Raw genomic sequence first — 15,251 nt, forward strand, 5'->3', positions numbered from 1 at the left:
TACACTTGTTTTCAAAAGAATTTTCATAAAAAAAGTTTAATATTTAAATCGACCGATGAATCCAATAAGAATATAAGAATCGTTTCCTTCTGTAACGATTTATGAATAGGGTGAATGGGGGTGAATATATTGTTGATTCTTGAGAGGAATAACTTTTGTAGGCCTAAATTTTTTTGATCTGATATTTTTCGGAAAACCTGTATCTGCAGAGGACTGAAAAAACATGAAAATGCATAATACAAAATACATCAAACATATCGCCTATTGAAAAGGCTGAATGGAATACGTCGAATAACGCCAGTTTATTGATCCGTTCAAGTTATTGATTGGGTGTTCTTCCTTTCTAGTGTTCTTTCTTCAAATAAAAATGTTTTAGTTAAATTTTTGCATACAATCGAATTTTGTTTAAGTTTCGCAAATTTAATAAAAATAAAAGCATTTCAGATTTCTAGACCCGTCTACGGGGTCTACGGAAGCGCCATTTTCGGCTAACATCACCCTTCCTATTTGACAGCTGCTCACGTTTTTTTTTCTCTTTTTTTCATTCCGCCAAACGGGCAGCAACTGTCAAATCTTTTCGCTTCGCGTTTCCATTTTGAGCATCGTTCCGTGCGAGCAGAGTGTTCATTTTCTCGCGTCATCAAATTTCAATTTTGTGTTCCCAAATCTTCGATTCCAACGTTTCCCCGGTGGCCTCGGTTCCAAAAGTAGTGAAAAATGCCTCCGGAAACAACGGCACAAAGCATCGAACTGACCGATCACACCTGCCGGCTATGCCTGGCCAACGATCAGGAAATCAGCTCCATCATGGACGCCCTCAGCCAGGATGAAATAAAGAATGTTATCGAGGGGCTGCTGAAAATACAAGTAACGCAGTTGGATTGCATAGTTTGAAGGCATACTAATTTGACCCGATTTTTCGTTTTACAGCTGACGGAATCCGGACCGTTCCAGAATGCCTGCTCCAATTGTGTCGTCAAGGTGCGCCTTATCGAGAATATTCGCAACGAGTTTGACGGAAGCAACAAAATTTTCGACGTTATGTGGACGTAAGTATAAGGAGGGCAGGGCCGAACTCAGGAGTCATGTTTTAGAGGGGATTATTTTTTATTAGGATTTATTCGCTGATTATTTTCACCTTATTATTTTTTCATTTACAAAATTAGGAGATTAAATGATTTTTTTCTTGTAATTTTATGACTGTTCTTAAAATTTAAAAGTGCTTAAAATTTTGTATTTCTTTAACTTAGCTATGCGATTCAAACCTTGTATTTTATCATGTTTACATGATTTAAAAGTTCTATAGGAACGTTCTGTGCGAAAACAAAGCAACTGCATAATTTTGAACATTTTTGACGACTTCCTTTTTTAATACACGGCCTGTTCGGGTTGTGCGCGTTTAAAGATACCTATATTTTTATTGAAACTAATCCAATCGAATTTGACTGACAATTTCGTTTCTTGCTGGGTGGTTTCATAAAACAATCAACGTTATCTATTTAAATTAGTATATATTTACATTCCCTTTTCTGCTGCATCCCGAAACTGCAAAGCAGTTTTTCATCTATTCAAAAAAGCTCAAATCGAGATTTTTTTTTCCTTTATTAGTGACACTTTACACCTATGAGTAAATCGAGATATAAGTCACACTTATTAACTTAATTACGAAATCTCAAAATGATAATTTGATACAACATATCGATTTATCAAGGATTCAACGAGAAATAATAAAACAAACAAGATGTAGCGGGAAACTAGGTTGCTACAGGCTTAAAACAAATACGTGGATTTGAAAAAAAATTAATTCATCTCCTGCTAGACTAGTGCTCTCTTGAATGAGGCCATGATGACCGTCGTCACTTTTTTTTGTAAATCCCGTACAAAAAAAAGTCGCTCTAGTCGAAAGCGGAATGTGGTTCCAATTAGATGCTCCATAAATAAGTGTATACTTTTCTTCATAGTTATCCTGTGACGAGGAAAAATGAATAATAATAACTGTACGTTACAGTGCCCTAAATGACCCGACTTTTGAAAAAGTTATACGCTGCAGGCCAAAATTGATCCTAGTCCTAGTACAAGATGTCATGCCTAATTTGGGCCAGATCGGATCACGGGAAGGGGTGGCTCAACGAGCCTGAAGTTTGTATGGGATTTTGAGACATTTTGTTCGGGAGAAACATGAAAAACCAGTTTTTCATCAATAACTTTGATTCCCGTCGTCCAAATTTTTTCAAAATGTTAATGATGCGACGATATGTTCGACCGCCTCGACTCATGAACAGTGATGAATACCGTCCTACAAAAGTTAGCCCGTTTTTTAAGCCTTATAACCTTTTTATCTTAACTCTTATCGAAATGCAAGCTTCGGATGAAACATTTGCATAATTTGGGCTTCATGAAAAACCCTATTCAAAAGAAATCGGCCTACGGGAACCAAAGTTATTGATGAAAAACTGGTTTTTCATGTTTCTCTCAAAATGTCTCAAAATCTCATACAAACTTCAGGCTCGTTGAGCTACCCCTTCCCGTTATCCGATCTGGCCCAAATTTGGCATGAGATCTTGTACTAGGACTAGGATCAATTTTGGCCTGCAGCGTATAATGCCCCATACAAATTTGGGACAGTCTACTGTACGTACATTTTCCGATAAGAAAGTTCAGCAGATTCAAAAAACATTTTGGGAAGTTAAAACGGAAAATTCAACTCCTTGAAAAAGGCTTAATAAATGTCGAAAAGTTGGATGTATAAATTAAAATCTGGACTTAAACTGTCGAAAATCAATTTTGTCGGATAGATTTCATAATTTTTAAGAAGAGAATTCACCGTGAATTTGTTTTTGGAAATTTTCAGTATTATAGAATTGAAATGATAGACGGATAGACCTTAGGAACAAAGTTACTAAGGTGTTGAAAAAAGCGAGGAGCATTTTTCAATAGAAGCTTGACCACATACTGATTTTTTTGTCCCTTACCAATCAACTGTATCAACGTTCCGTTCGGCACATATGTATCTACATGGCGGTCGATCCATCCATAATCAAGTGCATCGCAAAACTAAGTGCCGGTCTATTCGATACTTCTTCTTTGATACAGCTGATTGGTGAGGGACGAAAAATTCAGTATGTAGGGCTCTATTACATAAGACGAGTCGAGTAACTCGACCCGACTCCAGTCACTTTTGAGTCGAGCGAAATGTCGTATTACGGTAGTCGAGTGAAAAAGCCGGAGTCACGAACTTTCAAGCTGTTGACTCAGTCGAGCTACTCGACTGAAATTCGGCTCGACTCGACTACTGTAATACCAAAATGACTCACTCGAGTAAAATGACTCGTGACTCGTCTTATGTAATAGGGCCCGTAATCAAGCTTCTATTTAAAAATGGTCCTCGCTCTTTTCAACACCTTAGTAACTTTCTTCCTAAGGTCTATCCGTCTATAATTTCAAACCTATAATACTCACCGATAAAGCCAATCAAAATTTTCAAAAACATTTCATAATGTTTTTAAATCAATCAATCAAAAGTTTACCATTAAACAATTGTTTAAGGTTTTGGCCGTTCGTAATTACAGAAACTATTAAAAATTACCTGCCACCCACCCGCGAAAATCTTGCAAATTTCAAACGGGATAACGCTAACAATCCTTATTTTTTCAATCAATCAAATAAGAAGTTCATCTTCTTTTTATCACGCTGAATTTAGTCGTAAAAAATATAAGCTCTGTAGTTCTAAAAAGGTAAAAAAAAAGTGACCGCCAAATGTTTCACAGACTCGGGTAAATCGGATGTTCCCTTCTTGGTACCACCATCAGGCGTTATCTGGCCAAACTTGCTTCCTTCTCTATTATCACTATGAGGTTCAGCTAGGTAGCTTTGGGGTAAACCCAAAGTTTATAATTGTCTGAAAAATACTTTAAAAATTTGTTAACCCAAATTTTTCGCCATTTGTTTTAAAGCTTTCTGAGGGATAAAAAAAATCCGTTGCACGCAACAAGTGTACATGAGGTGTAGAACGGTTTGAGTTTCCAAATACCGTGTATGCGATTTCCACTTTAAGACAAAATCTACTTTACTTAGCTAACAAAGAGGTTTCCTGATTAATTTCCCCTAGAACATGTAACAAGAGGACAATGAATGTAGGGGAAATAATATGTGAGTTGCATCACTGTTCCGTATTCAGACACCAAAGGAATCTATTCCCTGTTTGGCGGACAATCTGACTCGCCGTATAGTGCAACAAGCAATATAATCGATCAATTGTGAACACAGAATAGAATTTTGAGGAAAAATCCCAGGTTTTTCAAAAACACATAAAAGGGTGATTTTGGGCGATAAATGATACTTAAGGTAGTTTTAAACTGGTAGAAATGGACTGACAGTGGATTAATTGATGCAACCAAGGGGGGTAAATAGAAGGTGATACGATCTCTCAAATTCCAGAATTGATTGCTTCGTTGCGTTTGTTAATTCATAGAATAGTTGAGACCTAAATAAGAATTCTTGTGAAAATGAGGCCTCTAAAAAATAAGCTGCACTGCAAAACACAAGATAAAGATAAAAACATGTCTAAAATAAATGTGTTGGTTTATTACAATTGTTCAATTTAGCTTTCTTATTCAGGTATCAACTAGAAGTTGAACTTATTCGAACCTGTTTCTGTCACGAGCTTATTCTTCCAGTAATTTTGTTCTAGCTATAATCACTCATTATGTAAAGCGATGGTTGTCCAGTACCTATTTTTCGGTTCAAATTTTATGCATTCTGATGCATATAAAAATCAAATAAAAACTGATTTTCGCGAGAATTAACCATTAGTAATTGCTACGCAAAAAGCTGTAAAACAGAAAAGTATATCCAAATTACCATCATGTCACCATCTACCGCCCAGTTAAGCGGTTTTTCAACTTCAAACATGTGTAATAAAAAAACGACGGCAGATTTTTATTCGCTTTCTTTTCCAATACATCTCAAAACTGCTCTACTTTCAATTAAAAATTTAGTGGAATGCGAAAAATGTGCGCTTTTCAAAATAATTAACTAAATTTTGAGGTGTTCAACTGGCCCTATTACCGCCCACTCGACTTTTTTGGGTATCAATAAGGTTTTCTTAAGGAAAAACTATCTAACAACACGGAAACTGTTCTTTTTAGTATTTTCCATGTAACGAGCTGTCAAAAGCATATTGAGGAACTTGAGAGAATACATTTTGTGAAATTTTTCCCGCAAATTTTTGACAAATTGTAACAAAGTGCGTTGACTGACAAAATGATGATTCCAGGCAAACAGCCTCCAGGACCCCGGTTACTTTCAGCGATAAAACTTCATTTTCTAACATAATCGAACTACATTCTTCTTATAATTTACACATTTGACACAATACATGCGTTAAAAACAAAGAAATTTTGCGTGACCGGTCATTAGGAACCCACACTTTTTTTTAAACACCAATTACCGCCCATCACTAAACGCTTCAAAAAACAACAACAATTGAAAAAATCGGAAATTTTTCGATGCAAATCTATTCTACGAAAATAAAACTATCGTTTCAAGCCGATTTTAGGTCAAATAGGTACTTTCTTGACAACAAAAACCCTTTTTGCCCTAGGAGTACAGTAATGCTTAGTTCGCTAACAGGCGTCGAATTCAACAATTTGACCGGAAACCAAAAACTAAACATTTAATTTCTGGCTATAGTTGGCATAATTAAGTGATGTTTTTTCAGTGAAATGATCGAACAATGATGCCGACACGGAACACAGGTCTTATTTTTGGAGAAAACATCCCAGTTTTTTCAAAATACAAACAAAAGGGTGATTTTGGGCGGTAAATGGTGTCTGGGCGGTAGATGGTGACATGATGGTATTAGTGCATAAAACATAATAATTTAAAGGATTAAATGCTTAATTATTGACAGATGTTCGCAACAATTTTTAAACCCTCGATCGTTATTGGTGTTGTCACTGGTAGTTCAAAATAAATTGAGTGAGCATGTCAATATTTGAACAGTGATAAAAGTAAATACACAATTTGTTAATTCCTGATTTTTTACAGCCAATACAAACGCATTCACTATCCCGAACCCATTCTACCGGCGAAGAAAGGTCGCCCAAAAACGGAAAAAACTAGCCCTCAGTCCCAGAAGATAACAGCCGCATACATCATTGATGGTATGGTTATTGAGAACACTGAGATCGAATACGTTCAGGAGGAGGGATCAGATTTTTTCATAAAGAGTGAAATTAAACCAGACAGTCTTATTAAACAGGAACAAATAGCAGATGATTCCAGTGATGAGGTAGCGATGGACGATGACCATCACGGAATGGACGAAGCAGTAGAAGAAGAATACGTGTATGAAGATGTTCCGATTACAGACGACAATCGGATGGATGAGGAGTATCTTAATGAAGAACTTCCTAAAACAGAATATGTCAAGAAGAACGATTCATCTGGTGTTGACGAAAAAGATCCATCATTGAAGGACACAGTCTTCGAAGAAGAAACTGGCTATTATGATAAAACCATTCCTTGCTGTTATGTTTGCCTTGATCGGTTTGAAACACAAGGCGATGTTTCGGCTCATTTAATCGACGCTCATGCAGAAATGATTCCTTTTCATTGTGACAAATGTTTGGGATACTATGATACTTTGGAAGAAGTGAACAAACATTACATTTCCCATGTATATGAGTTTGTTTGTCTGTATTGTCCTCGGAGATACTGCTCCGAGCAATACTTGGCCAATCACAATCTAGTGTGCAAGGCTTTCAAGTGTACTGAATGTGATGAAACATTCGAGCTAGCAAGTCATATTAAAGCCCATATGCGTCAAGCCCATCCGGTCGAAACTCGAGGTCATGGCAAAAAGAAACACGTTTGTAATACATGCGGCAAAGGATTTGCTCATGCTTGTAATCTGGCCCGTCATTTGAAAAACAAAAGATGTGGAAGAAACAGCGACCAGGAAGTGTTTATCAAAAAACGAAAGTTTAATATAAAAATGGACCCGGATGCACCGATGTATGAAGATGTAGAGGAAGACGATGATAAAGCGCTCAAAATTCGACCACCACTTACTTGTCAAATATGCAGTAAAAAAATGGATAGCAACAGTGGTTTGGCTCGCCATATTGAGAAAGAGCATCAGGATTTCAATATTCCACTTTTTACGTGTAATATTTGCCCCAAAAAATTCACTACATTTGAAAAATGTACTCGTCATCGGGCTTTCCACAAAAAATCCAAAAAAGCTCCAATGCCACTTCCTAAAAAGGATCCCTCTGAAAATATTTGCAAAATCTGTAATAAAGAGTTCCGTTTGGATCACATGTTGCTTAAACATTTGTCTGAAGTCCACCAATTGGCTCTGGAGCTGTTCCAGTGTGATCAGTGTGGTAAGAAGTTTTCGACAGAAATAAAACTTCGGAAGCATCAATACAACACTCATCGCGAAAACAAAAATCTTTACGTGTGTTCACACTGTGGCCAAAAGTTTGAGAAGAAACTCACAATGAAAGATCACGAATCAAAACATCTCGGCGCACCAGCTTACCAATGCGACATTTGTCTTAAAACATTCATTCATAAGCACAGCTTGGATCGTCACGCTCTGGTCCATTCTGATGAGAAAAATTTCGAATGCGAATTTTGTCATAAATTGTTCAAACGAAACACGACTCTTGTTATTCATCGGCGCATTCACACCGGTGAGAAACCGTACGAATGTGTCCCATGCGGCCAGCGGTTCATCGATTCCAGTACACTAATCAAGCATCGACAGAGGATGCACCCGAAGACGGACTAACTCGGTATCTGTATGAATTGATTTTATTGACTTACTTCACATGGTCTAATTCGGTATCATATTTTAGCTTGCTAGTTAAGAGATTACGAAAATAAAATGATTATTTCCATTTTCGTTGTATATTTAATTCAAAAGAAAAAGGCTTGATCTCCTGATTTCCATTTGTTTAATCTTCATTGAAATTTAAAAATTTCAACATGGTTTTGCTTCGCTGGGTTTCAACAGTAAAATATACGAAATGCGAAGTTCTGACAAAAAAGCAGAACCTCTTGATTTATTCAGTGTTCTAGCCATCGAGAAATAATAATCGTTTTTTTTTCAGTTGATTATTTGAAACATTTCTCTAAGTTCATTATATAAAACATTTATTCCAAATGTTAAACTTAAAAAATTCTTAACATAATTTTAATGATATTTTCACAGGTTTCTCAAGTAGAAAAAAAAATTGTTTTTTGCCTGACTTTACGGAGAGATGATATGTGTATACCAAACTAAATAAAAGCTAATGGTAAGAAATATAAATTCTAGATATTTACGTGGCTGGAAATGGATTTGAGTCTTTATGTGGAATATTGACTGAATTGCGAGTTTATTTTCTCAGGGTGCCTTTAGGGAGATGACTCATGAGGCTTGAGTGCTTCAGACTTCGCTTACAGTTTAAGTGCGCGACCTCAAGCTACTCCAGCTAGCAAGGAGGCCTCCTAATAACTTCTCCGTAAAATGATCGTCTCGCTCGGGTTATGTCAAGAAAATGCTTGTAGATCGCGCGCGTATTTAAAGCATTTCTTGTCAACGGTTGCAATGGACGTTGTATCGACCCGTTAGTTTAACTTGTGTATATTATTTGTTAAGAGTTTTTTTTCTCTCACGTTCGTTCAAACTTGAACGAATCTCCTCTGTTATCTACATGTGAGAGTTCCTAACCCTCTACTGTATGAATTATGAAGCCGTTGAGATTTTTTTGTCGATGAAAATAACTTTCATCTACCTAAAAAAATAATGAAAAAACTGTTCAAATATTTTGAGATTTGAATATTTACATTTTCAAATACGAGATATCTCGTTTTACTCAAAAGTACTAAATTGGTATAGTTTGCTCCAGTGGAGCGAATACCGAATATTTATATTTCCGGCTTAGATTTCTACACGGTCTGTAATGTGTTATAGCATGAAAATAGATTTAAATATTTTGCAGTACTAAATTAAGCTAAAAAAATGAAAAAAAAACTTCGAAGCAATATAAGGGCTCGTATGCTGTAGAAGATTAAAAAATAAGTTTTTTCTTTCTAAGATTTTAATAGGAATTTTAGTTAATGTGTTATAAAGAATTGGTGATTCAACATTCTGTCAGTACTTGTAAAAGCAAAGAAAATACAGATGTTTACAACAACATTTTTTATAAAGCATTAGGTGCCTTCACTGGTTCAGAAATAAATTGAGGTTGTCAATTTATAGACCATTTTCATCCGGGTGCAGTTATTCTTCAATTTGTTAATACCTGAATTTTTTACAGCCAATACAAACGCATTCACTTTCCTGAACCAATTCTACCGGCGAAGAAAGGTCGCCCAAGAAAGGAAAAAAATAAACCGCAGTCCCAGAAGATAACGGCCACTTACATCGTTGATGGCATGGTTATTGAAAACACTGAGATCGAATACGTTCAGGAGGAGGCGACAAATGTCTTCAACGAGAGAGAAATTAATCCCGACAGTCTTATCAAACAGGAACGGGTTGCAGATGATTCCAGTGATGAGGTAGCGATGGACGATGGCCATCACGGAATGGACGAAATCGTAGAAGAAGAATACGTGTACGACGATATTACGATTAAACATGACGATCGGATGGATGAGGAGTATTTGGATGAAAAATTACCCCAACCAGAATATGTCGAAAAGAAGGATTCATCTGCTGTAGACGAAAAAGATCATCCGTTGAATGACCAAACTGTTGAAGAGGATACTGGTTATTATGATAAAACTATTCCTTTCTGTTATGTTTGCCTCGAACGCTTTAAAACACAAAGCGATGTTTCGGTCCATTTAATCGATGCTCATGCAGAAATGATTCCTTTCCATTGTGACAAATGTTTGGGATATTATAATACCCTAGAAGAAATGAACAAACATTACATTTCCCATGTATATGAGTTTGTTTGTCTGTATTGTCCTCGGAGATACTGCTCCGAGCAATACTTGGCCAATCACAATCTAGTGTGCAAGGCTTTCAAGTGTTCTGAATGTGATGAAACATTCGAGCTTGTAAGCCAAATGAAAGCCCACATGCGTAAAGCCCATCCGGTTGAAACTAGGCTACATGGTGAAAAGAAAAACGTGTGTAATACATGCGGTAAAGGATTTTCTTATGCTAGTAATCTGGCCCGTCATTTGAACAATAAACGTTGTGGAAAAATAAGCAACCAAGAAGTGTTGATCAGAAAGCGAAAACTAAAGAAAAATATGAACCCAGGTGCTCCAGAGCATGGAGATTCAGAAGAAGACGATGAAAAAGCGCTCAAAAGTCGACCAGTTCTTACTTGTCAAATATGCAGCAGGAAAACGGAGAGCAACTGCGCATTGGCTCGGCACATTGAGCTAGAGCATAAAGATTTCAATATTCCACTTTTCAAGTGCAACATTTGCCCCAAAAAATTCACTACATTTGAAAAATGTTCCCGCCATCGTGCATTCCACAAAAAGTCTCAAAAAGAACCAATGCAACATTCTCAAAAAGGTCCGTCTGGCAGCATTTGCAGCATCTGTTTAAAAGATTTTCGTTTAGATCATATTTTGCTCAAACATATGACTGATTTTCATCAATTGGCTCTGGAACTATTCCAGTGTGATCAGTGTGGCAAAAAGTTTTCGACAGAAGCAAAACTTCGGATGCATAATTATAACGCTCATCGCGCAAACAAAAATCTTTACGTTTGCTCCCACTGTGGTCAAAACTTCAGGAAGAAACTCACATTGAAAGATCACGAATCGAAACATCTCGGCGCACCAGCTTACCAATGCGAAATTTGTCTTAAAACATTCATTCATAAGCACAGCTTGGATCGTCACGCTCTGGTCCATTCAGATGAGAAAAAATTTGAGTGCGAATATTGTCATAAAATGTTCAAACGAAACACGTCTCTTGTTATTCATCGGCGCATTCACACTGGCGAAAAACCGAACGAATGTGGTGAGTGCGGCCAGCGATTCATCGATTGCAGTACACTAATCAAGCATCGACAGAGGATGCATCGGAAGACAGACTAATTCGGTATAATAGTTAAGTTAGCTCACTAAGAGATAACGAAATAAAATGATTATTTCCATTTTCATTGTAAGTTAATTCAAAAGAAAAAAGCTTGATCTCCAAGTGATTTATTTTTTTTTATTTGTTTTACCTCCAGCGAAATCAAAAAGTTTTAAAAGTTTCTGCGGCAAAATATACGAAATGTGAAGTTCTTAAGAAAATTGAAGATTTAATAACTTAAAGAAAAATAACTCAAAAGATAATAATCGTTTTCCTTTTCAGTTTATTATCAGAAAAGGGTTAGGCTTAAAAGCGGCACGTTATCCAAACAAACGGGAAAATTGTGCCTAATTTTAATTTCATAAGTTTAACTTACAATAAAAAACACTTCTAATTATTTGTTTATAGCTTTGTCAAGTAGAAAAAGAATGTATTTTCCAGCTAACTTTATGGAGGAAAGGGTTAAATCATATTAAAATCAGAGCTAGCACGTTGGCATACGTTTGCTGTATCAATCTCAGCAACTGTAGACATTGGTGGGTGTGTTGCACTTTGAATCGAAACTCAAATTATTATCATTTTGTTATTAAACTTTATTCGACAAAATTGTACAATTTTGTTTTAAAACACTTACCGTAACTCAAGGAAGCTAACATTGTAGAATTTGGTTCAATGATTTCTGAGATATAGAATGCCGAATTTCGGTGTTTCTTGGCTTAGACTTTTCTGCGGTCCTTAATGTGTTATGATGGCATGCTTTTGGTTCTAGAAGTGATGATTTCGATCAAACGGGCATTTTCGTTTAATGTCAGTCGTTAATCATCACCATTAACACATCTGGTTGAAACTTTCAAGCAGAGTATTTCGGGGTTCGGGGGAAAAATCAAAGCGGAGATTATTCTGTTGATGGTAAGAAACGTTATCAGGTGTCCGTATTACCCCGGAAAGATTGTCGTGAATGGAATCACCGTGTGGAACCGTTCGTAAACGGTGGCACGAATGGGTGAGCACGTTATCGCTTACTCGTTTACCTGAGGAGTATCAACCCATGATTACGGCGATAGTAACATCGTCTGGTGTCGGCTTATTAAATTGTCCAACGGCGCCACACAGTGAAGTTCAACATCGACGGTGTCAAGGTTACGAACCAGGATGGAACGGTGATTGCCACAGGACAAGGGCGGTATCCAAACCAGCAGCGAATCATGCAAAGCAAGGTGCCAAGCGGTGCCTATAAGTTTACTCCAAGCTCTAGGAAAGCCCCGAGTTTCTAGGATTCCCAAGATATATATCATTCTAGTTCGAACCCTGTAGCGTGAGGAGGCATCCTCGTAGTTCTGATTAATGTTTCTGGGACGGCCTCTTGAACATTTGGAACAAACCGCGAAATGACGCAGTAGCCAATCATCTATAATGCTAAATCAACTCATTCAAAAATTGGGAAACCGCGCAGTGTTACAAACCACCGAATAGCTAACCGCAAAAAGGCCTAAATGCCTAATGAGAAACCGCGAAATGTCATACCGCCAGAATGAACCCGCGAAATGGTTTACCGAGAGCTGTAATACAATCTTTATTTTAGGTTATCGTCAGCACTGTTTGGTGATGTTTCTTTTGTTAAATGGCAGAACAATTATGCTAACAGAGAATGGAAGATATATTTTTGGGAAAAACATCCCAGTGTTTTTGAAGTACAGATTAGGGGTGATTTTGGGCAACACGTAGCAGTAATTCAATTATTAAAACCAATTCTAGACTCCAGACGAACATTCTGTAAACGCTTGTGGAAGAAAAAGAGAAAATAATATTTTCATCATTTTTGAAAAGCTTTGTAGCTGCTTAAATATAAATTTAAGTAATCAAATACATGTTAATCATTTCATCCGGGTGCAGTTATCATACTATTTGTTAATACCTGAATTTTTTACAGCCAATACAAACGCATTCACTATCCCGAACCCATTCTACCGGCGAAGAAAGGTCGCCCAAAAAAGGAAAAAACTAGCCCCCAGTCCCAGAAGATAACGGCAACCTACATCGTTGATGGCAAGGTTATTGAGAACACTGAGATCGAATACGTTCAGGAGGAGGCGACATATGTCTTCAACGAAAGCAAAGTCAAACCCGACAGTCTTATAAAACAGGAACAAATAGAATATGATTCTAGCGATGACGAAGTCGTAGAGGAAGAATTCGTGTACGAGGATGTTACGATCAAAGATGACGATCAGATGGATGAGGAATATTTGAATGAAGAGTTTCTTAAACCAGAATATGTCGAAAAGAGCGATTCATCTGCTGTAGACGAACAAGATCAGTCGTTAAAGGACACAGCCTTTGAAGAAGATATTGGCTATTATGATAAAACCATTCCTTGCTGTTATGTTTGCCTCGATCGCTTTGATAAACAAACAGATGTTTCGGCTCATTTAATCGACGCTCATGCAGAAATGATTCCTTTCCATTGTGACAAATGTTTGGGGTACTATGATACTTTGGAAGAAATGAACAAACATCACATTTCCCATGTATATGAGTTTGTTTGTCTGTATTGTCCTCGGAGATACTGCTCCGAGCAATACTTGGCCAATCACAATCTAGTGTGCAAGGCTTTCAAGTGTCCTGAATGTGATGAAACATTCGAGCTTGTAAGCCAAATGAAAGCCCATATGCGTAAAGCCCATCCTGTCGAAACTCGGCTACTTAGTGAAAAGAAAAACGTGTGTAATGCATGCGGTAAAGGATTTTCTTATGCCAGTAATTTGGCGCGCCATTTGAAAAAAAATAAACGTTGTGGAAAACTTAGCAACCAGACAGTGTTTGTTAAAAAGCGAAACCAAAAGAAAAAAATGGATGCGGCTGTTCCGATGCGTAAAAATTCAGAAGAAGACGATGAAAAAGCACTCAAAATTCGGCCACCTCTCACTTGTCAAATATGTAGCAGAAAAATGGATAGCAACAGTGGCTTGGCTCGGCACATTGAGCTAGAGCATCAGGATTTCAATATCCCACTTTTCCCGTGTAACATTTGCCCCAAAAAATTCACTACATTTGAAAAATGTTCTCGCCATCGTGCTTTCCACAAAAAATCGAATAATGTACCAAAGAAATTTTCAAAAAAAGATCCTCTTGGAAACACTTGCAAAATCTGTAACAAAGTGTTTCGTTTAGATCACATGTTGCTTGCACACATGTCTGAGGAACATCAATTGACTATGGCACTATTCCAGTGTGATCAATGTGGCAAAGAGTTCTCGACAGAACTTAAACTTCGGAGGCATCTATACAACATTCATCGCGAAAACAAAACTCTTTACGTGTGCTCCCACTGTGGTCAAAAGTTTGAGAAGAAACTCACATTGAAAGATCACGAATCAAAACATCTCGGCGCACCAGCTTACCAATGCGAAATTTGTTCTAAAACATTTACTTATAAGCACAATTTGGAGCGTCACGTTATGCTTCATTCAGCTGAAAAAAACTTCGAATGCGAATTTTGTCACAAATCTTTCAAACAAAAGACAACGCTTGTTGTTCACAAGCGTATTCACACTGGAGAAAGACCGTACGAATGTGTCTCGTGCGACCAGCGATTCATCGATTCCAGTACACTGATCAAACATAGGCAGAGGATGCACCCGAAGGCAGACTAACTCGGCATCTGTATGGATTAATTTCATTGAAAAACTTCAAATGCATTATTCAATATCATAATTTTTTTTGCTAGTTAAGGGATAAAGAAAATAAAATGATTATTTCCATTTTCGTTGCATAATTTAATTCAAAAGAAAAAGCTGTCTCGTGAGTTGTATTTTCCATTTGTTTAATTTTTCAACATTGAACACAGTTGATGTCAAAAGATCGACAACAAGTTAAGCACGTGTGTCTGAGGACTTTTTTTTTGTATAAGCAAATCCACTGCGATCAATTTATCTATTTGATCTATTGTGGAATAACCCCATTTAAAATTTGTCTAATCACGTCATACTGTCAGCATAAATGGAGACCCCCTTACTGGCTTTCATCTTCCAAATATCATCGGACCTTAAGATTCTCTTTTCAAGGACTTTTAGTTAAGTTTAGTTTCTTTATTCAGTTTTATCATAACATTTACATTTTTGATTTTACACTCCACTGGGTACACCGTTTTAGGATTATAGACCCCTTTCGATTTTGGCAACACGCCCGTAAATTTTGTGTTGCC

The 15,251-nt window shown here is 37.0% G+C and overlaps 1 protein-coding gene across 3 annotated transcripts; it reads left to right on the top strand.

The window, feature by feature from the left end:
* The first annotated feature begins 559 nt into the window (after positions 1 to 559).
* On the top strand, positions 560 to 14,776 carry LOC129760925 (zinc finger protein 492-like). Of its 3 annotated transcripts, none has more exons than XM_055758609.1 (3): positions 560 to 867; positions 931 to 1,049; positions 12,978 to 14,776. In XM_055758609.1, the coding sequence occupies exons 1-3, from the start codon at positions 718 to 720 to the stop codon at positions 14,698 to 14,700; spliced, it is 1,992 nt and encodes a 663-aa protein (XP_055614584.1). In that variant the 5' UTR covers positions 560 to 717; the 3' UTR covers positions 14,701 to 14,776. The 3 variants fall into 3 exon arrangements, with proteins under 3 accessions (XP_055614584.1, XP_055614583.1, XP_055614582.1); XM_055758608.1 differs by lacking the exon at positions 12,978 to 14,776 and adding an exon at positions 9,315 to 12,965 and having other exon boundaries at positions 561 to 867; XM_055758607.1 differs by lacking the exon at positions 12,978 to 14,776 and adding an exon at positions 6,049 to 7,910 and having other exon boundaries at positions 571 to 867.
* The last annotated feature ends 475 nt before the right edge of the window (positions 14,777 to 15,251 follow it).

Source organism: Uranotaenia lowii, unplaced genomic scaffold (genome assembly GCF_029784155.1).
Source record: "Uranotaenia lowii strain MFRU-FL unplaced genomic scaffold, ASM2978415v1 HiC_scaffold_844, whole genome shotgun sequence".
In the NCBI taxonomy this organism is placed as follows: domain Eukaryota; kingdom Metazoa; phylum Arthropoda; class Insecta; order Diptera; family Culicidae; genus Uranotaenia; species Uranotaenia lowii.

Coding starts and splice junctions, on each gene's coding strand:
- LOC129760925 (XM_055758608.1), top strand. CDS start 718: ATGCCTCCGGAAACAACGGCACAAAGCATCGAACTGACCGATCACACC. Junction 868..930: donor AGGGGCTGCTGAAAATACAA/GTAACGCAGTTG, acceptor TTCGTTTTACAG/CTGACGGAATCCGGACCGTT. Junction 1,050..9,314: donor ATTTTCGACGTTATGTGGAC/GTAAGTATAAGG, acceptor AATTTTTTACAG/CCAATACAAACGCATTCACT.